Source organism: Marmota flaviventris, chromosome 16, assembly GCF_047511675.1.
Source record: "Marmota flaviventris isolate mMarFla1 chromosome 16, mMarFla1.hap1, whole genome shotgun sequence".
Taxonomy (NCBI): Eukaryota; Metazoa; Chordata; class Mammalia; order Rodentia; family Sciuridae; genus Marmota; species Marmota flaviventris.
The window spans coordinates 23,429,859-23,457,008 of NC_092513.1; the positions used below are offsets into that span (position 1 = coordinate 23,429,859).

Here is a 27,150-nt window from a genome sequence, read left to right on the forward strand (position 1 = left end):
ATCTTCATTTCACTGATTATTAAAAAAAAAAAAAAAAAAACCCTTGATAAAGTACTTGGTAAAAAGTTACACATCAGGGCTGGGGCTGGGCCTCAGTGGCAAAGCACTTGCCTCGCACAGGTGAGGCACTAGGCTTCAGCACCACATAAATAAATAAACCAAATAAAGGTACTGTGTCTATGTATAAATAAAAAATATTTTTAAAAAAGTTACACATCAAATTTGCAGCAATTAAACTTGACTTGAATTTTTTTATAACTCCAAAGCTCAGGTCTATTATGCTATAATACTCTCTAGCAGGCAATTTATAAAATAGCATTGTACAATCACACTGATTCCAGAAAAAAAACTGGTATTTTACCTTGTTAAAGAAAATATTTCGCTAAACACAAGATATTGAAAATACTGGCTGGGCACAGTGGCACACACCTGTTATCCCAGCAGCCTGGGAGGCTAAGGCAGGAGAATCCCAAGTTCAAAGCTACCCTCAGCAACTTGGAGAGGCCCTAAGCAACTGAGCAAGACCATCTCTCCAAAAAATAAAAAATATAAAGGGCTGGAGATGTGGCTCAGTGGTTAAGCACCCCTGGGTTCAATCCCTGGCACAACAAAACAAAACAAAAACAAAAACTAATCTGTTAAAGTCTCCACATATTTTGTAGTCATCTGATTTAGTTCTGCGATCTATAATGGCATGTAATGTTACTAGCATCTTCATGTTCTAAAAGAATTAGATGCCTATATAATTGAAAATACTAGAGATTTAATTTATAAAACAAAATCCTTTACATATCATTCCCCATTCCCACCTTCTTCTCCCTCCCTCTCAAAAAGACAAGAAGAAAACAATAGTGCTCAAACAGAATACTCTTATCTTGTAATACTCAGGAATAACTAAAATAAGCCACGGGTCATTAGGTTAAAAGATAATTTACAGAAGACTGAAGGATGGACAAACTACCATGACACCTGAACATTCAACCAAGTTATAATAAGTGTTTGGACACTGCTTTATCTTCTTTTTCTCAGATTTGAAAATATATATTATATCAAGAATAATGATTATTCTTCAGAATAGATCTGGGCACTAGTGAATTCATTAACATTCAAGAATTTGACTCTAGGCAATTTGTCCACAAATTTATGTTAAACATGTGCAAGGCTGCAGTTTTCAATTTCAAAATGATACAAAGTTTAAGTGTGAAAGCAAGTTCACTATGGTAATGGTGGCCCAGCTGACTAGTTTGGATTTGCAACTCCATACAGCTATGTAATTTTTCTACTCACTCTACAGATAGTTATTATAATCCTCTACTTGTCCTAAACATAGCTCTACCTGTGGCAAAAAAGTTTTACTTCTTTGATGAGTAATGTCACTGTATGTCTTAGGTCATATGTTACCAAACTAACATATACAGAATATTTTTGTGGCACCATTAATTTTAATAGCCTTATTAAGTGGATTATACAATATAACACTTTACAGGAAAAAATGTTATGCCTTCACAATATCAGTCAGTTTTCAGACTTAGAAAGATTTTAGGAATGTCTTAAATGGAATCTACATTTTCTCCAGGCCACCTTTATCTTCTCCCTCCCCCGAAATCAAAATGGAGCTTAAACATAGCCAGATCTTAATGATAACAGCATTCTCATTCTGAAGTCAACCTGGCCAATCTGAACAAATGGCCATTAAAACATGAGACATTTGGGGCTTTTGTTTGTTTGTTTGTTTTAAGTATTTTTCTCACTGAGCAGCAGAGGGTGTTAGAGTAACACTAAGACATGTCTCCACTGAACAGGACACCAAGAGTTGACTGCAACCACATAGAAACTTCTGCCATTATTTCATGTAGCACTAAGAATTCACATAAGGTTGAAACTATGAGTCAATGCCTTCCTATTTCTTGGTAAGAGACAGGATGACTTCAAAGTTATAAAAATTGCAAAAAAAATTTGCATCTTAAAACTGCTGAAATGCCCAGGCATGGTCACACATGCCTGGAATCCCAGTGGCTAGGGAGGCTAAGGCACTAAGCAACTCAGTGAGATTCTGTCTCTAAATAATGTACAAAATAGGGCTGGGGATGTGGCTCAATAGTCGAGTGCCCCTGAGTTCAATCCCCAGGACCCTAAAATAAAAAACAAAAATAAAAAACCTCTGCTATCAAACTAGTCTCCCTTCGGAATTTTAATATTCATACCAATAATGTATACTTTATCAATAAAATTTATTCAAAAATTCTTTAACGAGTAGAATACACTACTATTGCTCAATACATTCAATTTTTTTTTTTTTTACATTTTAGAAATGCCAAACCCATAATACATTGAATATATGTACCAAAAAGTCATTATGTAAGATTAAGGTTTAATTTTAGGGACAAAAGCTATCCATTTTATGTAAAACCTGGCGGATAGGATAGGCAATCAATCTAAAAGTAATACATATTTAGCAAAAAGATCAGGCAGTACACTGAGACTGATTCTAAAAACTATGATGATTCTGAAACTGATTTTCTTTCTTTATTTAAAGAGATGGGGCCTCATTCTGTTGTCCAGTCTGGTTTCAAACTCCAGATCCTCCCACTTCAGCCTCTGAGTTGCTAAGATTACAGGTGCATGCCTCTGTGCCCCATGCAATTAATTTTTAAAAAGGAGGAAGTGCCAGATGCAATGGGGTACATTTAATTCCAGCTACTTGGAAGGCTGAGGCAGAATGAGCACCAACTTTGAGGACAAACTGGGCAATTTAGTAAGCCTCTGTCTCAATATAAAATTTAAAAAGGGCTGGGGACATAGTTCAGTGGTAGAGTGCTTGTTCATGCACAAGACTTTAGGTTCAATTCCTAGCACTGCCAAAAAAAGAAAGAAAGAATGAATTTCAATAATTATTGTGTTTACTGGATGTCATCACAGAGAAAAAAACAGAATAATAAAGATGTAAAGACATAAATATTATGTCCAGAAAGTTCTGAGAAAGTGCAGCTTTAACAATAATCTTCTAGGTTGCTTCATACTAACTTTCTCTAAGGTTACAATTAAAAAAAAAAAAATCAATCTATCCATCCATCCATTTTTCAGGACTAAGGATTAAACTCAGGGTTGCTCTACCATTGATCTACATTCCCAAGCCTTTTCTATTCTTTCCAAGTAGCCTGGATTACAGGTGTGCATCATTGTACTTGGTTAAAGTAAATGTATTTTTAAAAATGTTCTTTGGGCCAGGGATGTGGCTCATGCGGTAGCATGCTCACCTGGCATGCATGGGGCGCTGGGTTCGATCCTCAGCACCACATGAAAACAAAGATGTTGTGTCCACCGAAAACTAAAAAATAAATATTAAAAAATTCTCTCTCTCTCTTTAAAAAAAAAATGTTCTTTTTGTTAATATTTTTAAAATGTTCTTTAAAAAAAATGAAACAGAGTATTACCAAATAGTGAAAGTGTGGTGTTAGGGGTGGAAGGGGGATGGTTTTTAATACCCAAAAGAAGAGGAAAGCAAGATACAAGGCCAAGCTGGGCAAGGTGGCGTATGCCCATCATCCCAGCGGCTCAGGAGGCTGAGGCAGCAGTATGGTTCAAAGTCAACCTCAGCAAAAGTGAGGTGTTAAGCAACTCAGTGAGATCTTGTCTCTAAATAAAATACAAATAAGGCTGGGGATGTGGCTCAGGGATCGAGTGCCCCTGAGTTCAATCCCGGTAAACAAACAAACAAATAAATAATAAAAAGGGCTGGAGATGTAGCTGAATGGTAAAGTATCCTTGGTTAAATCCCCAGTATAAAAAAAAAAAGGAAAAGAAAAAGATATAAGGTCAGTAATTAAATCTTTTCCCCTCAACTGGTAATTTCAAAGGCAAAAACTGTGGCTTTTACCTGTGTAACAGATATCAGGAATTTCATGATGACACAGAAAAACTGAAGTTCAGGGACCACTAAGAATGAAGGTTGCTGGTAAATACTCCAGGGCTTTGGAGCCATACCCAAAGGGGTACACATTTGGAGGAAGAAGAAACTGGAAACAGACTAGGCCTCACCTAGACTGCATCCTGGTTGGATTATGATGATGTACCCCATCCTAATAGTCACCAGAGGATACATGAAGCCCCTCTGGAGGAAGAGAATGTCATCCAGACCCTCAAATGATTGTTATAATTCCTCACTCATACTATCCAGCACTCAATAAAAAAACAAACAAACAACTAGGCTTATGAAATGACAAAAACTATTTACCCAAGGAAAAAAAAAAGGAGACATAATAAAAGTGGACTTACATAAATTGAGATATTTGCTATAATCAGAACCTTCAATTGTAATTCAGTGCAATCCCCAGTACCACCAAAAAAAAAAAAAAAAAAAAGAAGAGAAAGAAAGAAAAAAATATCCTGTAATTGTAATTCATATATATTCAAGAAATTATTTTACCCAACTTTATCACAGATTTATTACTTTATTTATTCTCAAGGGTATGACCTAACAATCTGCTGAACACCATTATAAAGAGGCCTTTATGGGCCAGGTATGGTGACCCACACCTGTAATCTCAGTGGCTCCCAGCAGCTGGGGAGCTGTGACAGGAGGATCACGACTTCAAAGCCAGCCTCAGCAACAGCGAGGCTCTTAGCAACTCAGTGAGACCCTGTCTCTAAATAAAACACAAAATAGGGCTGGGGATGTGGCTCAGTTTAAGTGCCTCTGAGTTCAATCCCTAGCACCAAAATGAAAAGCCCTTATATTCATTCTCTGGGGGGGCTGGAGGTGTAGATCAGTATAGAATGCTTGCCTAACACAAGCAAGATCCTGAGTTCAATCCCCAACAGAAAGGAAGAAAGGAAGGGAGGAAAGAAGGAAAGAAGGAAAAAAAAAATCACTTTCTAGAGCCACTTAAAGATCAATTACAAGAATAAAGGAAGTGATTTTGCTATGAAGATTACAAGTATAGAAAGTATAGAACATTAGGGAGGAAAAAGCCAAACAGAACTTTCTTAATGGTATATAAGCAGGTATTTGTAATTGAGATATAACCTTGTGACAATATCAAATAATTTGAAAGTACTAAATCTCAAAACAATTTTAAATAAAAATTTGTTACAGGAAGCTATCAGTCAACTCAAAAAAATGACCTAGTAAAGATAAACACTGATGGTGAAGTGAGTAAAAAATAATTGCTTCATAAAATATGGGGGAGGAAAACAGAATCTATAAACTGATAATTTCTGCGATTTTAAGTCTGTCATTAAATTAATCAATTATAAAAGAAACAGAAAGTCTACAAATGAAAATAATGCAATAATTAAAATTAAGAACCTAAACACAAACTAGTACAACTGGAAAGAGAATCTGCAAACAGGAAGAAGGTCCAAAGAAAATCATCAGGCTGAAACACAGAGCAAAAAGGATGATATATACAGAAAACAATGTAAGGGATAATGGAGATACAGTGAAGTCTGATTGTGCAACTGGAGTTCCATAAGAGGAGAGAGAGATTATGGCCAAAGCATAGGAAACCGAAAAACAAAACAAAACCAGATATCAAGCCACACATTCAGGAGCCCTATAATCTCTAAGTGGAATAAACACAAAGATACATTATTGTAAAACTGCTAAAAACTCAAGATGAGGAATCAAAAGAAAAACAGAAGTCAGAAAACAATACTATCTTCAAAGGCTGAAATAATGTAACCACCAACTTTTGCTTTTATACAGAACAAAAATATACTTGTAACAACAAAAAAAATTTTTTAAATAAACCCTCTAGCTTCACTTGCTATTAGCTAACAAGAATGACTCACTTGGAGGCCACATGGCTGGAAAATACATTGTTAATATTCCACTAGCTTTGCTCTAAGTAATACCTCTGACATGTGGGTTATGATAATGATTGTCTACATTACTTTTCATGGACTTGAGGCCAGTTTTGCTAAAAATACTGACTCTTCTCTTGGGCCTAAAGATGTGTGACAGGTGACTACTATGAGATGAAAAGGCTCAGCCTATCTGTCTTTATACCACATTTGTCTCCTTTGTTGCCTTAACCTTTGTGTCAGACTCTACTTAGCACTGCATGTAGACATGGTAATCATCTGGGAAATGTTTTGTCTAAAACTATAATATAGGGTTAACTTGGCCTAGACTTGCCCAGTCTCTCTCCTCTCCACTTCAAGGCTAAAGAGACCCACCAGTCCTCATAATTGGAAACACCAGACCACGAAAGGAGTGAAAAGAGGTGGTACATGAGTTCCTGTAAAACCTCACCTATTTCCAGAAAAGACTTGAATGTTCCTCTCCTTTATTAGCCTCTAACTACATTATTATCCATGTAATTGAGAAGCTGAGGTGTGAGTATGGGCTCCCACTTCTCTACTCTTTGGCCATCAAATAAAGCCTTTCTTTTCCCCTAATGGTCGTTTCTCAGACATTGGTTTTGCTGTGGATGGGCCTCCAAACCTGGGTTTGGTAACAAGTCAAAAACGAAGGCAAAAAATTATCAAGAGAATTCACCAGACTCACTTAAGGAAAGGAGTTATTCTAGTAGGAGAAAATGATCCTCGACAGAAGCACAGACATGAAGGAAGGAAAGAATAAGGACAGAAAAAAATAAGGTATAGGTCAAATCCAAATGAAAAATTTATATAGAAAAATAATAATGCCCTTTGGGTTTAAAATGTACAGAGAAAAACAATAGTGCAAACAATGTAAGGGACTTAAAATGGGAGTTATATAACTGTTTTCCAGAATTGATATAAGCCATTTATATCACCCTGATGACCCATGGATGTATATTATAATCTTCAGTGAAACTGCTAAAAGAAGCATGCAAGAATATGTAATTAGTAAGTTAATGGACGGAGAAAACAAAACATAACCAATTCATATAATTATTATTAATACCTCTGTAAGTGTATACGCTTCTTCAGGTGTGCACTCAGCCTTTGTTGTAGGATTACTTAATGCAAATATTATAGGCCTTTCATTGATACGGGCCATGGCTTTGATTACAGCAGGAGTAAAAAGCCGGCCAGCACCTGCAACTCCTGCAATAAATAAGGGGGAAAAGTAACTTCAGCAGAGATATAATTAAGAACTTACCAATAGCATCTCTACAATAGGTCAACCATAACAAAACCATATATAATCTCATTATAAAGATAAATTTTGCATTGCTAATACTCTGAGAACACAATCTTTAAATCTGAAAAGAAAAACAATGAAATGCTGAAAATTCTCATCTAAATATTTATTATTACCACATGCATAGCAAATTATAGAAGATTAAAGAAAAACAAACAAACAAAGGATAACATTATCTATAGCAGCCAGGTGTGATGGTGCATGCCTGTAATCCCAGCGTCTAGGTAGGCCAAGGCAGGAGGATTACAATTTTGAAGCCAGCCTCAGTAACTTATCGAGGCCTTAAGGAACTTATTTAAGACCTTGTCTCAAAACAAAAAATAAAAAGGTCTGGGGATGTTGCTCAGTGGTTAAGCACCCCTGAATTTCATCCCCAGCACCAAAAAAAAAAAAAAAGAAAGAAAGAAAAAGATTATCTATAGCACTCTAAGACAAAACTTGTATGAACCTTTTAATGAATTTAATGAATGAACTTCAGAACATTAAGCTAAATGTACTAGTGACAAAAAAACAAAAATTTTATGTTTTCATTCATGAGGTACCTAGCACACAGAAAGTAAAATGCAGTTGCCAGGAGCTGGGAGAATGGGAATTATTGTTTGATGGGTATTAAGTTTTAGTGTCACAAAAGAAAAGAATCCTGGAGATGGCTAAAGACAACAATGGGAATATATTTAAAAATGGTTTGGGATGGCAAATTTTGTGTATATTTTACCACAGTTTAAAAAAGTTAAAAAAGACGAGAAAACCTGTCTCAATTGTTAAATTGTTAAAACTCTGTGGCACTCATTACAAAATAAAAGAAGTTCAGAAGAGATAAAAGATCATCTTGATTACTAAGCAATCAATATTTGAATACAGTTTCAGTTGAGTTTTTAATGTCCCAGACACAGAATGGGGCCATAAAGATGCAAAAATGATTATAATGCAGGCAGGTTACAGTTGAGGAAAAAAAATCAAGAAAATAAACTGAAAACAAAACATTTTCAATGGTTGTTAGGAAAGAACAAGTGCAAGGTTGGAGAAGCACACACTTAGGTCGTGGTAGGAAGTGGAGACAACTAAAAATGCATCAGCTGAGGTCTTTTTGCTTCCTAACCCTCTGGAAGTAGAATGAGTCAGTGGATACATTTCTAGGTTTCCATATGGAGTTCTATTTGCAGATGACATGATTCTATACCTAGCAGACCCAAAAGGGCCTACAAAGAAACTATTAGAGCTAATAAATGAATTCAGCAAAGTGGCAGGATATAAAACCAACACGCATAAATCAAAGGCATTCCTGTATATCAGCGACAAATCCTCTGAAATGGAAATGAGGACAACCACTCCATTCACAATATCCTCAAAAAAAATAAAATACTTGGGAATCAACCTAACAAAAGAGGTGAAAGACTTATACAATGAAAACTACAGAACTCTAAAGAGAGAAATAGAAGAAGATCTTAGAAGATGGAAAAATATACCCTGTTCATGGATAGGCAGAACTAACATCATCAAAATGGCAATATTACCAAAAGTTCTCTATAGGTTTAATGCAATGCCAATCAAAATCCCAATGGCATTTCTTGTAGAAATAGAGAAAGCAATCATGAAATTCGTATGGAAAAATAAAAGACCCAGAATAGCAAAAACAATGCTAAGCAGGAAGTGGGAATCAGGCGGTATAGCGATACCAGACTTCAAACTATACTACAGAGCAATAGTAACAAAAACAGCATGGTACTGGTACCAAAACAGGCGGGTGGACCAATGGTACAGAATAGAGGACACAGAAACCAATCCACAAAACTACAACTATCTTATAAAGGGGCTAAAAGCATGCAATGGAGGAAGGATAGCATCTTCAACAAATGGTGCTGGGAAAACTGGAAATCCATATGCAACAAAATGAAACTGAATCCCTTTCTCTTGCCATGCACAAAAGTTAACTCAAAATGGATCAAGGAGCTTGATATCAAATCAGAGATTCTGCGCCTGATAGAAGAAAAAGTTGGCTACGATCTACATACTGTGGGGTCGGGCTCCAAATTCCTCAATAGGACACCCATAGCACAAGAGTTAATAACTAGAATCAACAAATGGGACTTACTCAAACTAAAAAGTTTTTTCTCAGCAAAAGATACAATAAGAGAGGTAAATAGGGAGCCTACATCCTGGGAACAAATCTTTACTCCTCACACTTCAGATAGAGCCCTAATATCCAGAGTATACAAAGAACTCAAAAAATTAGACAATAAGATAACAAATAACCCAATCAACAAATGGGCCAAGGACCTGAACAGACACTTCTCAGAGGAGGACATACAATCAATCAACAAGTACATGAAAAAATGCTCACCATCTCTAGCAGTCAGAGAAATGCAAATCAAAACCACCCTAAGATACCATCTCACTCCAGTAAGATTGGCAGCCATTATGAAGTCAAACAACAACAAGTGCTGGCAAGGATGTGGGGAAAAGGGTACACTTGTACATTGCTGGTAGGACTGCAAATTGGTGCAGCCAATTTGGAAAGCAGTATGGAGATTTCTTGGAAAGCTGGGAATGGAACCACCATTTGACCCAGCTATTCCCCTTCTTGGTCTATTCCCTAAAGACCTAAAAAGAGCATGCTTCAGGGACACTGCTACATCGATGTTCATAGCAGCACAATTCACAATAGCAAGACTGTGGAACCAACCTAGATGCCCTTCAATAGACGAATGGATTAAAAAAATGTGGCATTTATACACAATGGAGTATTATTCTGCATTAAAAAATGACAAAATCATAGAGTTTGCAGGGAAATGGTTGGCATTAGAGCAGATTATGCTAAGTGAAGCTAGCCAATCCCTAAAAAACAAATGCCAAATGTCTTCTTTGATATAAGGAGAGTAACTAAGAACAGAGTAGGGACGAAGAGCATGAGAAGAAGATTAACATTAAACAGGGATGAGAAGTGGGAGGGAAAGGAGAGAGAATGGAAATTGCATGGAAATGGAAGGAGACCCTCAGGGTTATACAAAATTACATACAAGAGGAAGTGAGGGGAAAGGGAAAAATAATACAAGGGGGAGAAATGAATGACAGTAGAGGGGGTAGAGAGAGAAGAGGGGAGGGGAGGGGAGGGGAGGGGGGATAGTAGAGGATAGGAAAGGCAGCAGAATACAACAGACACTAGTATGGCAATATGTAAATCAATGGATGTGTAACTGATGTGATTCTGCAATCTGTGTACGGGGTAAAAATGGGAATTCATAACCCACTTGAATCAAAGTGTGAAATATGATATATCAAGAACTATGTAATGTTTTGAACAACCAACATTAAAAATTAAAAAAATATATATATCTTTTTTTTTTTTTTTGTACTGGGGATTCAACTCAGGGGCATTCAACCACTGAGCCACATCCCCAGCCCTATTTTGTATTTTATTTAGAGCCAGGGTCTCACTGAGCTGCTCAGTGCCTCACAATGAATAAGGCTGGCTTTGAACTTGAAATCCGCCCGTTTCAGCCTCCCAAGCCACTGGGATTACAGGCATGTGCCACCGTGCCCAGCCCAGCCCAGCCCAGCCCATATTGAGTTTTGGGGGGAATGAAAATAGAGTCTTTTTTTTTTTTTTTTAAGAGAGAGTCCAGAGAGAGAGAGAGAATTTTTAATATTTTTTTTTTTTTTTTTTTTTAGTTTTCGGCGGACACAACATCTTTGTTTGTATGTGGTGCTGAGGATCGAACCCGGGCCGCATGCATGCCAGGCAAGCGTGCTACCACTTGAGCCACATCCCCTGCCCGAAAATAGAGTCTTTAAGCTTTCTTCTCACTATAAAAAATTAAAAGAGTTGTTGAGCATTTAGTTAAAAGATTTGTTTCTTATACTTTTAAGTGCTTGTGTGCTCTGCAGTTGAGCTACATACTCAGTCATTACCACCCTAGCCACTTTGTAAAACTTTTGAGACAAGATCTTGCTCAGTTGCCCAGCTGGCTTAGAACTTTCCATCCTCCTGTCTCAGCCTCTCCAATAACTGGGACTACAAGTATGCATCACCATGCCCCGGCAAATACTCCTTTTTTAAAGACTTAATTTCTCTGCTGAGAATTCAGTGCTATGTTGGCAACTTATGTCAGTTGTGCAAAGCTTGACTCAAAACACTTGAAAGATTTCAACTTTGTTGCTAATGAAATGCTGCATTGGATTATCCCAAATAGTCTGTCAAATGAACTACATCTTTTTAAGTTTTGAGCATGACCACCCTAACTATAAAAACAAAGCACAATAAGGAGCAGGGTGGGCATGCACACACATGCCTATAATCTAGCTACCAAGAAGGCTGAGCCTAGGAGATTAAGACCAGCCTGGGCAACATAGTGAAACCCTGTGCTTAAAAAAAAAACCCAAAGAACAGCAATCCCTTAGGGAAGGAGGTGAAGGAGAGGATACAAGCAAAGTATAATCAATTGCAGAGCACACAGCATTTAAAAGTATAAGAAACATCTTTTAACTAAATGCTCAAGCATCATGACCAAAAAGCTGTCTCAGAAAATGTGAATCAACTCTCTGTATTTGTGGGGTTCTACATATGTGAATTCAACCAACTGCAAACAGAAAATACTTAAGGAAAAAACTGTGCCTACACTAACTAGCATGTACAGACTTTTCCTTGTCCTTATTCCATAAATAATACAGTATAACAACTATTTATAATGTATTAGGTATTATAAGTAATCTAGAGATACTTTAAAATATATAGGAGAATATGCATAGGTTATATGCAAATACCACACCTTTTAATATAAGAGACTTAAGTATCAGATTTTGGTATCCATGAGGATCCTGGAACCAATCCCCCCAAAAGGCCAAGGGATAACTGTATATGTTAAAAGCTAGGCAGAAATGTTAATTCATTCTTAGTAATCTTACAGAGTAGTTACAACTGGTAACAGTTAAGTAATAGAATGATTTATCAACAACTTTACTTACCAATTATAGTTGAAGGCTTAATTATATTTACTGCATCTTCAAAAGTATCAGGTGTGCTTTCTGGAGCTGGGTGAGCAAATGGTTCCTGATTACTATCTATTTTAGCACTCCGCCCCTAAATTTTTTGATAAAATACAGTAGTTTTTAGTGAGTGCATAATGAAGATTAACAGAAGACAACATTTTATGAGTTACATACATATTATTTCTACAATAGAAATGTCTTTTCATTTACTTTTCTTCTTAACTCATTTATTTCATTTCCAACTTCACAGTGTCCGAATATATATCAAATTCCATTACGCTCAGAAACTTTCTAGTCTCTTTCAAAAACTCATTTATTCTATGAAGTATACCAAAATTGAATATGGCACAAAGGCCTACAACCCTTTATCTTAGCAAGCTGAGTTTTGGAATTAAGAACTTCTCATATTTAGGAATGCAATTTGGCATTCTAACAAGTATTATGAATATTCCCTGACAAATGGGCACTCTACAATGGAACAAACTTAACCAGTCACATCAAGTAAAAAGGTGTATTTCTTTATTTACTTCTTGCAGTGCTGGAGATCAAACCCAAGACCTTGCACATTTGAGGCAAGCAATCTAAAATTGAACTACATATCTCTATATTCCCCCATATTTGCTCCCCTTTTTGTGAAGCAGAAAGTTTAAGTCTATAAATAGCCTCTCCTAAGTTCAGGTCAGGTTTTGCTACCAGATAAATTCAGATCAATTAAATCTGTCACCAAAATGAATTCAGAAAAAAGCTCTGAGATTTCGGAGTTTTAAGATTTCAGAATTGCAGAAAGACATCATGGGCTTTTACTACAAAGAGTACAAAAACAAGAGGAACAGTGAATTCTGGTTCAAGATGGCTAAACAAGCCCCCTGCGCCGGCATAGTAGAGAGAACTGGGACCAAACACAGAGCAGGCCCAGCAGCCTGCTGAGGGGCAGAGCCGCCCCCCACCCCCCTCGCCTGCCAGGTAGGGGAAGGGTGACCACCGACAGAAAAGGCCCAGTGGCCCAGGGCGGGACAGAGCTTCCAATCACTCCTGCAAGGTAGGCGGGCCTGCGACCCACCGGCAGAAGAGGAGCAGCCGCCTGCTGAGAGGCTGAGCCGCCCCCTCCCCCTGCGCCAGCATAGTAGAGGGAACTGGGGCCAAAGACAGAGCAGGCCCAGCAGCCTGCTGAGGGGCAGAGCCGCCCCCCACCCCCCTCGCCTGCCAGGTAGGGGAAGGGTGACCACCGACAGAAAAGGCCCAGTGGCCCAGGGCGGGACAGAGCTTCCAATCACTCCTGCAAGGTAGGCGGGCCTGCGACCCACCTGCAGAAGAGGAGCAGTCGCCTGCTGAGAGGCTGAGCCGCCCCCTCCCCCTGCGCCGGCATAGTAGAGGGAACTGGGACCAAAGACAGAGCAGGCCCAGCGGCCTGCTGAGGGGCAGAGCCGCCCCCCACCCCCCTCGCCTGCCAGGTAGGGGAAGGGTGACCACCGACAGAAAAGGCCCAGTGGCCCAGGGCGGGACAGAGCTTCCAATCACTCCTGCAAGGTAGGCGGGCCTGCGACCCACTGGCAGAAGAGGAGCAGCCGCCTGCTGAGAGGCTGAGCCGCCCCCTCCCCCTGCGCTGACATAGTAGACGGAACTGGGACCAATCACAGAGCAGGCCCAGCGGCCTGCTGAGGGGCAGAGCCGCCCCCCACCCCCCTCGCCTGCCAGGTAGGGGAAGGGTGACCACCGACAGAAAAGGCCCAGTGGCCCGCGGCGGGACAGAGCTTCCAATCACTCCTGCAAGGTAGGCGGGCCTGCGACCCACCGGCAGAAGAGGAGCAGCCGCCTGCTGAGAGGCTGAGCCGCCCAGTCCCCCTGCGCCGGCATAGTAGAGGGAACTGGGACCAAACACAGAGCGGGCCCAGCGGCCTGCTGAGGGGCAGAGCCGCCCCCCACCCCCCTCGCCTGCCAGGTAGGGGAAGGGTGACCACAGACAGAAAAGGCCCAGTGGCCCGCGGCGGGACAGAGCTTCCAATCACTCCTGCAAGGTAGGCGGGCCTGCGACCCACCGGCAGAAGAGGAGCAGCCGCCTGCTGAGAGGCTGAGCCGCCCCCTCCCCCTGCGCCGGCATAGTAGAGGGAACTGGGACCAAACACAGAGCAGGCCCAGCGGCCTGCTGAGGGGCAGAGCCGCCCCCCCACCCCACTCGCCTGCCAGGTAGGGGAAGGGTGACCACAGACAGAAAAGGCCCAGTGGCCCGCGGCGGGACAGAGCTTCCAATCACTCCTGCAAGGTAGGCGGGCCTGCGATCCACCGGCAGAAGAGGAGCAGCGGCCTGCTGAGAGGCAGAGCCGCCCCTTCCCCCCCGCGCCTGCAAGGTAATCGGAACTGAGACCACCATCAGAACAGGTCAGACCTGCAACCGAGAGACAGAACAGGCCCAGTGGCCTGAGGAAGGGTAGAGCCGCCCCCCCCCCACGCCTGCAAAGTAGGCGGACCTGCGACCCACTGGCAGTACAGCCCCAGAGGCCTGCAGAGGGGCAGTGCCGCTGCCTGCGCCTGCAAAGTAGGCAGAACGGCGACCACCGACAGAACAAGCCTAGCGGCCCGCAGAGGGACAGAGCCGCCGCCCGCGCCTGCAAGGACGGCGGACCTGCTACCGACTGGCAGAGCAGGCCCAGCGGCCTGCCGGCGTGGTAGGCACATTGCCCCAATTGGCGGAGGGGCAGAGCCGCCGCCCGTGCCTGCGAGGGAGACTTTGCAACTATACAAGACCAATATAAATATATAGGGGGAAAATTCAATAGCACAACAGTTTCACCAAGAAGAAAGGAACGCGAACAGTATGAAGAGACAAGGAAAGAAAGGACCACAAGCATTGCAGGTCAACTCAACTTTAGAAGAGGTAATAGCTGCAGCTGATGGAATGTCAGATAAAGAATTCAGGATATACATGCTTCAGATGATCTGGAGTCTCAAGGAAGACATCAGACAGCAAAATCAGACAATGAAAGATCACTTCAACAATGAATTACATAAACAAATCCAAGAAGCAAAAGATCAACTATACAGGGAAATAGAGGTTATAAAAAACAAACAAACAGAAATCCTAGAAATGCAGGAAGCAATAAACCAACTTAAAAACTCAATTGAGAATACTACCAGCAGAGTAGAACACTTAGAAGATAGAACATCAGACAATGAAGATAAAGTATTTCAACTTGAAAAGAACATAGACAGCTCAGCAAGACTGTTAAGAAACCATGAGCAGAACATCCAAGAAATATGGGATAACATAAAGAGACCAAACTTAAGAGTCATTGGGATACAGGAAGGGATAGAGGTTCAAACCAAAGGAATGAGCAATCTATTCAATGAAATAATGTGAGAAAACTTCCCAGACTTGAAGAATGAGACAGAATCCCAAATCCTAGAAGCCTACAGGACGCCGAATGTGCAAAATCATAAGAGATCCCCACCTAGACACATTATAATGAAGATGCCCAACATACAGAATAAGGAGAGAATTTTAAAAGCTACAAGAGAAAGGAAGCAGATCACATTTAGGGGTAAGCCAATCAGGATAACAGCTGATCTTTCAACACAGACTCTGAAAGCTACAAGATCCTGGAATAACATATTTCAAACACTGAAAGAAAATGGGTTCCAACCAAGAATCGTGTATCCAGCGAAATTAAGCTTCAGGATGGAAGATGAAATTAAAACCTTCCACGATAAACAAAAGTTAAAAGAATTTGCAGCTAGAAAACCATCTCTTCAAAACATCCTTGGCAAAACATTACAGGAGGAGGAAATGGAAAATAACAATGAAAACCAACAGTGGGAGGTAGGACAGTAAAGGGGGGGGAAATAATCAAAGAGGAAAACAAACCATGTTTAGTAACATAAATAAACAAATATGGCTGGAAGAACAACCCATATCTCAATAATGACCCTAAATGTTAATGGCTTAAACTCACCAATTAAGAGACACAGGCTAGTAGAATGGATCACAAAACAAGACCCAAAAATATGCTGCCTACAGGAGATGCATTTGATAGGAAAAGACATACATAGGCTGAAGGTGAAAGGTTGGGAAAAATCATATCACTCATATGGACTTCGGAAACAAGCAGGAGTGTCCATACTCATATCAAATAAAATAGATTTCAAGCCAAAGTTAATCAAAAGGGATAAAGAGGGACACTACATACTGCTCAAGGGAATCATACACCAACAAGACATAACAATCATAAATATATATGCCCCAAACAATGGTGCAGCTATGTTCATCAAACAAATTCTTCTCAAGTTCAAGAGTCTAATAGACCACCATGCAGTAATCATGGGAGACTTCAACACACCTCTCTCACCACTGGACAGATCTTCCAACCAAAAGTTGAATAAGGAAACTATAGAACTCAATAACACAATTAATAACCTAGACTTAATTGACATATATAGAATATACTACCCAACATCAAGCAGTTACACTTTTTTCTCAGCAGCACATGGATCCTTCTCAAAAATAGATCATATATTATGTCACAGGGCAACTCTTAGACAATATAAAGGAGTAGAGATAATACCATGCATCTTATCTGATCATAATGGAATGAAACTGAAAATCAACGATAAAAGAAGGAAGGAAAAAGCATGCAACACTTGGAGAATGAACAATAGGTTACTGAATGATCAATGGGTTATAGAAGACATCAAGGAGGAAATTAAAAAATTCTTAGAGACAAATGAAAACACAGACACAACATATCGGAATCTATGGGACACATTGAAAGCAGTTCTAAGAGGAAAATTCATTGCTTGGAGTTCATTCCTTAAAAAAAGAAAAAACCAACAAATAAATGATCTCATACTTCATCTCAAAATCCTAGAAAAAGAAGAGCAAAACAACAGCAAAAGAAGTAGAAGGCAAGAAATAATTAAAATCAGAGCTGAAATCAATGAAATCGAAACAAAAGAAACAATTGAAAAAATTGACAAAACTAAAAGTTGGTTCTTTGAAAAAATAAACAAAATCGACAGACCCTTAGCCATGCTAGCGAAGAGAAGAAGAGAGAGAACTCAAATCACTAACATACGGGATGAAAGAGGCAATATCACAACAGACACTTCAGAAATACAGAAGATAATCAAAAATTATTTTGAATCCTTATACTCCAATAAATTAGAAGATAGTGAAGGCATAGATAAATTTCTTAAGTCATATGATCTGCCCAGATTGAGTCAGGAGGATATAGACAACCTAAACAGACCAATATCAATTGAGGAAATAGAAGAAACCATCAAAAGACTACCAACTAAGAAAAGCCCAGGACCGGATGGGTATACAGCAGAGTTTTACAAAACCTTTAAAGAGGAACTAATACCAATATTTTCAAGCTACTTCGGGAAATAGAAAAAGAGGGAGAACTTCCAAATTCATTCTACGAGGCCAACATCACCCTGATACCTAAACCAGACAAAGACACTTCAAAGAAAGAAAACTACAGACCAATATCTCTAATGAACTTGGATGCAAAAATCCTCAATAAAATTCTGGCCACTCGGATACAAAGGCACATCAAAAAAATTGTGCACCATGATCAAGTAGGATTCATCCCTGGGATGCAAGGCTGGTTCAATATAAGGAAATCAATAAATGTTATTCACCACATCAATAGACTTAAAAATAAGAACCATATGATCATCTCGATAGATGCGGAAAAAGCATTCGACAAAGTACAGCATCCCTTTATGTTCAAAACTCTAGAAAAACTAGGGATAACAGGAACATACCTCAATATTGTAAAAGCAATCTATGCTAAGCCTCAGGCTAGCATCATTCTGAATGGAGAAAAATTGAAGGCATTCCCTCTAAAATCTGGAACAAGACAGGGATGCCCTCTCTCACCACTTCTGTTCAACATAGTTCTCGAAACACTGGCCAGAGCAATTAGACAGACGAAAGAAATTAAAGGCATCAAAATAGGAAAAGAAGAACTTAAATTATCACTATTTGCAGATGACATGATTCTATACCTAGCAGACCCAAAAGGGTCTACAAAGAAACTATTAGAGCTAATAAATGAATTCAGCAAAGTGGCAGGATATAAAATCAACACGCATAAATCAAAGGCATTCCTGTATATCAGCGACAAATCCTCTGAAATGGAAATGAGGACAACCACTCCATTCACAATATCTTCAAAAAAAATAAAATACTTAGGAATCAACCTAACAAAAGAGGTGAAAGACTTATACAATGAAAACTACAGAACCCTAAAGAGAGAAATAGAAGAAGATCTTAGAAGATGGAAAAATATACCCTGTTCATGGATAGGCAGAACTAACATCATCAAAATGGCGATATTACCAAAAGTTCTCTATAGGTTTAATGCAATGCCAATCAAAATCCCAACGGCATTTCTTGTAGAAATAGAGAAAGCAATCATGAAATTCGTATGGAAAAATAAAAGACCCAGAATAGCAAAAACAATGCTAAGCAGGAAGTGTGAATCAGGCGGTATAGCGATACCAGACTTCAAACTATATTACAGAGCAATAGTAACAAAAACAGCATGGTACTGGTACCAAAACAGGCGGGTGGACCAATGGTACAGAATAGAGGACACAGAAACCAATCCACAAAACTACAACTATCTTATATTTGATAAAGGGTCTAAAAGCATGCAATGGAGGAAGGATAGCATCTTCAACAAATGGTGCTGGGAAAACTGGAAATCCATATGCAACAAAATGAAACTGAATCCCTTTCTCTCGCCATGCACAAAAGTTAATTCAAAATGGATCAAGGAGCTTGATATCAAATCAGAGACGCGCCGTCTGATAGAAGAAAAAGTTGGCTACGATCTACAGTCGGTGGGGTCGGGCTCCAAATTCCTCAATAGGACACCCATAGCACAAAAGTTAATAACTAGAATCAACAAATGGGACTTACTCAAACTAAAAAGTTTTTTCTCAGCAAAAGATACAATAAGAGAGGTAAATAGAGAGCCTACAACCTGGGAACAAATCTTTACTCCTCACACTTCAGATAGAGCCCTAATATCCAGAGTATACAAAGAGCTCAAAAAATTAGACAATAAGAGAACAAACAACCCAATCAACAAATGGGCCAAGGACCTGAACAGACACTTCTCAGAGGAGGACATACAGTCAATCAACAAGTACATGAAAAAATGCTCACCATCTCTAGCAGTCAGAGAAATGCAAATCAAAACCACCCTAAGATACCATCTCACTCCAGTTAGATTGGCAGCCATTATGAAGTCAAACAACAACAAGTGCTGGCGAGGATGTGGGGAAAAGGGTACACTTGTACATTGCTGGTGGGACTGCAAATTGGTGCAGCCAATTTGGAAAGCAGTATGGAGATTTCTTGGAAAGCTGGGAATGGAGCCACCATTTGACCCAGCTATTCCCCTTCTCGGTCTATTCCCTAAAGACCTAAAAAGAGCATGCTTCAGGGACACTGCTACATCGATGTTCATAGCAGCACAATTCACAATAGCAAGACTGTGGAACCAACCTAGATGCCCTTCAATAGACGAATGGATTAAAAAAATGTGGCATTTATACACAATGGAGTATTACTCTGCATTAAAAAATGACAAAATCATGGAAATTGCAGGGAAATGGATGGCATTAGAGCAGATTATGCTAAGTGAAGCTAGCCAATCCCTAAAAAACAAATGCCAAATGTCTTCTTTGATATAAGGAGAGTAACTAAGAACAGAGTAGGGTTGAAGAGCATGAGAAGAAGATTAACAGTAAACAGAGATGAGAGGTGGGAGGGAAAGGGAGAGAGAATGGAAATTGCATGGAAATGGAAGGAGACCCTCAGGGTTATACAAAAGTACATACAAGAGGAAGTGAGGGGAAAGGGAAAAATAATACAAGGGGGAGAAATGAATGACAGTAGAGGGGGTAGAGAGAGAAGAGGGGAGGGGAGGGGAGGGGAGGGTGGATAGTAGAGGATAGGAAAGGCAGCAGAATACAACAGACACTAGTATGGCAATATGTAAATCAATGGATGTATAACTGATGTGATTCTGCAATCTGTATATGGGGTAAAAATGGGAGCGCATAACCCACTTGAATCAAATTGTGAAATATGATATATCAAGAACTATGTAATGTTTTGAACAGCCAACAATAAAAAAAAAAAAAAAAAAAAAAAAAAAAAAAGATGGCTAAACAAAAAAACATCTTTCTAATTCCCAGGGGTAAAAAAAAATAAAATAAAAACTTATAATGCCATAAAGCCAAAAAAGTAACATTGACAGCCTATGAAAATGAATTTCTAAGATTTAAAGCACACAAAACATACCAAGCACCAAATCAACAAGCTGAGAAACCTGCATCTTTATTTTAGTAAAAGAGAAGCCATCTCCCCACAATAGGAAAAGTTTTTCATCAGAACTCCAGAACAACCAGGCAAGAACCAGAAGGGGCTGGGAAAAAAGTGGGCCATCACAAGTTGGCCAAGCAGTTAATTAAATGACTGAAATACAACCTTATTGGTCTGGTTCTCAGAACACTGTTTTCTTATTCTTGGCCCCAGGATTTCCAAAGCTCTCCAGTTTGAGGGTTTAACAGAAAAACTCTCTAAATGGACTACATTGTTTAGGGTCACCAAAAGAGACTAGGAGCCTAAAACCCAGAGTTTAAGCTACAAGCACATCCTAAAATAAATACTCTGAACCTGAACAGGAATTCTCACTTGCTACTACCACCACTGTTCATTGGATCTACTGTTATAATCACAAAACATCTGACAAAAACCAACATTACAAAATAAAGCAGTAGAAATAGGTAATCTATGTACCAGTAGAAAAATGTAATCTCCCTCCATAACCTTCTAAAACTGTGATGGCTTATAAGCCTTGCACTTTACATACTAGCAAATATAGTAGTTATGCTCCCCTTAGGGAATAGCATGGTTTAATGATTCAGAGCATGGGCTTTACAATCAGACTTCTTAGGTTTAAATTATCTCCATCACTTATAAACAAATGACCTTGGAAAAAGTCCCTGACCATTTTTAAAATTCAGTTTCCTCAATTATAAAAATCTTCACAGAAGAAACAAAACAAAAAACCAACCACAGGAGTTTTGAAAGAACTAAAGATAATAAGCTCTTATCACAATGTCTGGTAAACTTCAAATTACTGTTATTTTATTTTAAATTACATATAATTTAAGCCTCAAGGTTATTCATTCATATGTTCTAATTGTTCATTTTATTTTTTGTTTTAATAGAATGCTGATATTAATTAAGAAGAGATATTAAGAAGAAGAGAGGGGTAGGGGCTGTAGCTCAGTGGTGGAGTGCAAGCCTCACATGTGTGAGGCACTGGGTTCGATTCTCAGCACCACATAAAAATAAATAAATAAATAAAGATATTTAAAAAGAAAGAAAGAAAACTAAATCAAGCTTAAAGAGAAAAAGAAAAAGAGAATTGGAGCAAAGTACACTGAGATGGATAGTACTATAGATGTAAATGGCAAGTAACTGCTATGCCATTCTGATGTGCATGCACCAGGCACAGCTGAGCACACCTGTAATACCTGGAACCTAGGAGGCTGAGGCAGGTAGATCACAAGTTCAAGGTCAGCCTCAGCAACTTAGCAAGGCCCTAAATAACTCAGCAAGACCCTGTCTCAAAATAAAAAATAAAAAGGGTTGAGGATGGAGCTCAGTGGTAAAGCATTCCTGGGTTTGATTCCCCATAGCAATCCCCAAATACAACCTTGTATACTAGAAAGTTTCAACTATGGAACAATTTACCTGTATTAATGTTACACAGTGTAAGATCTATGACATTCTTAAGCTAATAAAAATAGCAACCAACTTACATAATACAGGAAGGCAGGCAGTCCAAAGGGTACTAAAATAACCTGGGAGAGCTCTTTATTATCCATGAATTGGTTTTAGAAACATGCTCTTTTAGATTGGTATGGGGGATTATGATATCCAAAGGAATAAAGAATTTCTGCTCAAATATCAGATGTACAGCTAATAATTTGGGATGTTTTGGGTTCTCATTAAAAAACTTAGTTTTAAGGCTGGGGATGCAGCTCAGTGATATCAGTGCTTGCCTAGCATTACAGGCTCTTGATTCCATCCCCAGCATCACATAATAAATTTTAGTTTTATCAGGGTTAAATACAATCATACAGAATGTCTATTTGATTTCTTGCCCAGAGAGCAAAGCAAGAAAGGGTAAGTCTGCTGCCAACAAAGAAATTATAATTTAAGTACAAAGCAAGAGTCTTTATAAAGATAATACGATAGAAGAATCTCTGTTGATAATACAGTGAAAGATCCACAATTGGTATAATTTGGATAGTTCAATGAGATACAAGATTTTAAAAAATCATATTTTAAAAATCCAACTAAAAATGTCATAACAACAATGCTCTTTTGCTTCTCCAAGTTTTAAATGTCTTACCTTGACTAATAAACCAAACTTGTCAAACATCCAGATTTTTTTTTGTGCCTCTTCTTCTGAAAGGCCATTTTCTACCATAGACATAACTATAAGATTTGCAATTCCAAGAGCAGCCTATTAACAAAACACAGATTTTAAAAATGAAAACTAGAGAATGAGAATTGGAAAGTTGCTTTATAACGGTCAAGTTGCTTTATAAATGAAGGTTGTTTGTTATGAAAAATATTTAATTTGTTCTTCCCTTCAAATCACAGAAAAATCAATTCTTTGTGATAATTTCTACAAACACACTTTAAGTTAACTATTTTATAACAGGAGTCGTGAATTTATACCCTGTATATTTCGACAAAATTACAAGCTCATTATGCTCATTTATGAACACTATCATTGTGTCCTACTTTCCAATTCTAAAGGATTGTCGTTTTTAAATTCTAAAAAGCTTAACAAAAACTTACCTCTCCTGCTCCAAGAAATAGAATCTTGTGTTCTGAGATGGGTTTATTAATAACTTTTTGGGCTGCGAGAAGACCTGATAGAGCTACTGAAGCTGTCCCTATTAAAAAAACAAAGATTTTTAAAATTAAAAAAGGTCACATCATAGATGATTAAAAAATAGATATCAAGAACCTAAAGTTCCCTTTTTGCTTTACCTTGAATATCATCATTGAAGGTACAATATTTTTCTCGATATTTTCTCAAGAACCTAAATGCATTATGATTTCCAAAGTCTTCAAATTGAATAAGGGTGTTCCGGCCATATCTAAAACCAGCAAAAACCATAACGGTTGTATTAAAAATACCACTATTAAACAGTTTTCCTACTTAATATTCCTTATGACAGCTTTAAAAACAATGTATTATATTAGTTCAGGGCCATCTAAAAATTTTCAGAGTCTGTGAAAGATTAGACCCAAAATGTAGAAATCCGTATCTTAAAAATAAAAATGTGCTGGATGCAGTGATGCATATCTGTAATCCTAGCAAACAGGGAGGCTGAGGCAGGCAGGGGATCCTTAAGTTCAAGGCCAGCCACAGCAACTTAGTGAGACCCTATCTCAAAAATAAAAATAACAACAACAAAATGTATGAGAGTTTAAAAAGAATGGCGAAGCATAATGGGCCCATGAATAACAATCTGTGAAAACTATTTCTAAGAGTTTAGGGGGGTGCCCAGCATATAAGCAACTAAGTAACTTCCTAAAAAGGAAGAGGCTAAGTCTCAAAAAGTATGTATTTGATATACATTCTCATTACTTTAACAATTAAATGGTAAAATAAGAAAGTATATTAAACAAGTAGTTAAAAGTAATTGATATGTGGTTGGCATCCCAGCAAATGGGGAGGCTAAGGCAAAAGGATTTCAAGTTCAAGGCCAGCCTCAGCAACACAGCAAAACTCTGTTTCAAAATATAAAGGGCTGGGAATGTGGCTCAGTATTAAGTGTCCCTGGGTTTAATTCCTGGTACAAAAAAAAAAAAAAAAAAAAAAATTTGCTTTGTGAGTTTACCAACATTTGGAGAGAGATGTTAGTCATCTAGGTAAGTAGTAGTAAGGAGGAAGGCTTGAAAAGGAGGTAGGATTTAATCTGGGAAAGAAGAACAAAAAGCAAAAAGGTAGGCAAAACAAAGAAAGGTTTTGGCGACCCTGAATTTTCAGCAATCTGGGTATACATGTCAGGAGTTAAGCTGGGTATGGGGTCCCACACCTGTAATCCCAGCTACTCAAAAGACTGAGGCAGAAGGATCACAAGTTCAAGCTCAGTCTTGGCAACTCAATGAGGCCCTCAGCAACTTAGCAAGACACTATTTCAAAATAAAAACCAAAAGGGATAGGGATGTGGCTCAGTGATTTAGTGTCCCTGGGTTCAATCCCCAGTACCAAATAAATAAATAAATAAATTAGGGTTTACATTAAAGAATAGGGAGAAGCTGGTAAAGGTAAGCTGGGGGGCAAAGGTGGGAGGCTTTTTTTTTTTTTTAAGTACCAGGGATTGAACTTGGGGACACTGAGGTCTAAGTTGCTAAGGCTGGCTTTGAACTTTGCTGCTATTCTCTTGCATCAGCCTCCAAGCTGCTGGGATTACAGGTGTGTGCCACCACACCCACCTGGTGGGAGACTCTTAAGTGATGAATTAGTGAAAAAGGACTTGCAGCTGGGCGTGGTAGTGCACACCTGTAACCACAGAGGCGCCAATAACTCCAGACTCGGTGACCCCAGAGGCTCAGAGGCTGAGGCAGGAGGATTTCAATTCAAAGCTAGCCTCAGCAACAGTGAGGTGCTAAACAACTCAGTGAGACCCTGTCTCTAAATAAAAATACAAAATAGGTCTGGGATGTAGTTGAGTGCCCTTGAGTTCAATCCCTGGTACCCTTCCCCCACATACCAAAAAAAAAAAAAAAAAAAAAAGAGAGAGAGACTTGCTTCTATGTCCCATTGGGAATCACTGAGGCTGCAGACAAAGGAAGAATTCACATGTCTCCTGTCCACAGAGATAAACCTGCCACTGATGTGTAACACATACTGGAGTCTGGAGAGATGAAAACTACAAGAGAAGCAGCTAGGAGGCTGCTATGAGATTTTGATGCAGAAGGCAAAGACACAAGAAGGGACAACTATACAATGCAAAGACATTTAGAGCAAACATATTGGTGATGAGGACCAGCTGGAAAGTGAGGAAGAAACTGTTACAATGCCAAGACAACACTGATGACTAAGAAGATACTGTGTGGTGGCCCAAGGCAGGGAAGTGAGAGGAATAATTGGGGAAGACAGTATCTGGGAAGATTTAAAAGTTCAGCTTTGGATTTGTCAACTTTGTCTCTGAAAAGGAAATAAAATTTTGAGTTCTTCCAGGTGTCAGTAATTTAAAAGGTAGACAGCTAGATTCTAAGGGTAAAGAGTTTGGGTTTTATCTTGTGGCAATAAAAAATTATTCAGATTAAGTAAAAGAATGAAGTACATGTTTACACAGATTAATCTGGTCTTAAAATGAAGATGAACCAGAAAGAAATTACAGGAAAGTTTAGAAGAATTCAGAAGAGATGTGGTAATGGAAGGTTGTGATAATGGAAGAGATGTATTTATGAGGGATGTAAGTGAGAGTGCCAACTGGATGTTGAGGAATATCTGAATGTATGCATGGGTGGTTGATGGAGAGAAGAATTATTAAAGACGACACTAAGAATGAAGGTTTGTCAATAGGGTGAACAATATTGCCATTGACAGTGGGTGGGAAGATAAAAAGCTGTTTAGAAAAAGAGAGTTCAGTTAGACATGAATTTGAAGCAGCAATAGAATATCGTAATGGGGGATTCTAACTATTAGACACAAGACTACTAGGATGGGTTTCCATGGGTCACAGTGTACAAGGCTCAAAGAAGACTACTAGTCAATCATATTTAAAATACACAGAGAGCAAGAAGAACTAGTGAAAACGACAGAAAAGAAACGCAGAAGAAAGACTAAGTTAGGAGTATTTTAGTAGCAAAGAGAAAGTCTCAAGACTACAGAAGTGGGAAAACCAGGTCACAAAGTGCAAGACAGAAAGGGAAGAAGACCAAATGGTCTGAGAAATTTAAAACATGAAAGCTGCAGGAGAGCTTCAGTGGAGGACTGTCAAAGGCTGAAAGGAGGATTGAGCAGTGAGGGTTTGATAAGACAAAGTACAGACTTCCTCCCAGATATCAGGTAGGGCAGGGGTGCCATCTTGCATTAGCCCATCTTATCAAATAAGAAAGAACAAAATTTCCCCAAATTTAATTTCTTCCTGCTTATCTTCATCAGAGATAAAGAAAAATAAAACAGAACTACAGCATCCCAGACCCCAAATTAAAGGTGCTTTTATCTTTCACATACTTAAACTTTTTAAAAAGTACCTGTCAGTAATTGCTTTCATAAACTCATCAATCAGATCATCATAAAGCTGTGAACGATCTCGTTTTTGATACAAGCCCATGTAAAATGGATCCTTTAAGAGTGCCTATAAAAGAAACCAAATGTAAGAATAAGATCTTTTATTACATTACTGGTCTAAAGCTATAAAACAAAACTGTACTCTTTCAAGAAACTTTTAGTAGACTTAATTTACTATTGTTTGTACACATATTAAAAGTGGGGCTTAAGAAAAAGACTAACACCTAAGCATAAGATTTTCCTTTCTTAAATCATCTTCAAAAGATGAACAATTAAAAAACAAACACAGGAGAAACAGCAAAGGAAGAAAACAATATTACTCACTTGATTATCAGTTCCCACATCAATACACACAGGCAGACATCGATCAGGCCGTATTCCTGCACAAGCTGTGTACAAGCAAAGTTTTCCTACTGGAATTCCCATTCCATAGACGCCCAAATCTCCAAGACCAAGAATTCTCTCTCCATCAGTCACCACAACAGCCTTGATTATAAAACAAAGGGAAAAAAAAGCAAATTAAAAGTTGCCCAAAAAACAGGGCACTAAAGAAACACATTTAAAACAAGATTCTCCTCAGATATTTTCACTTTCACTTTTAAAAATAAAATTGCTTTTTGACTAACTTCCAATGTATTCCAATGAAGCATATTTAATATACGATTTCTACTGAATGCT

General features: G+C 38.7%; 1 protein-coding gene across 1 annotated transcript in view; it reads right to left on the minus strand.

The window, feature by feature from the left end:
* Me2 (malic enzyme 2) overlaps positions 1 to 27,150 on the minus strand; it is a 77,228-nt gene that overhangs the window by 17,447 nt on the left and 32,631 nt on the right. Inside the window, exons 6-12 of the mRNA XM_027949042.2 lie at positions 26,797 to 26,958; positions 26,436 to 26,539; positions 23,211 to 23,320; positions 23,016 to 23,113; positions 22,561 to 22,674; positions 12,095 to 12,209; positions 6,893 to 7,035 (exon numbers count right to left, since the gene is read on the minus strand). Coding sequence (XP_027804843.2) covers positions 6,893 to 7,035; positions 12,095 to 12,209; positions 22,561 to 22,674; positions 23,016 to 23,113; positions 23,211 to 23,320; positions 26,436 to 26,539; positions 26,797 to 26,958 — 846 coding nt within the window. The remainder of the gene's footprint in view (positions 1 to 6,892; positions 7,036 to 12,094; positions 12,210 to 22,560; positions 22,675 to 23,015; positions 23,114 to 23,210; positions 23,321 to 26,435; positions 26,540 to 26,796; positions 26,959 to 27,150) is intronic.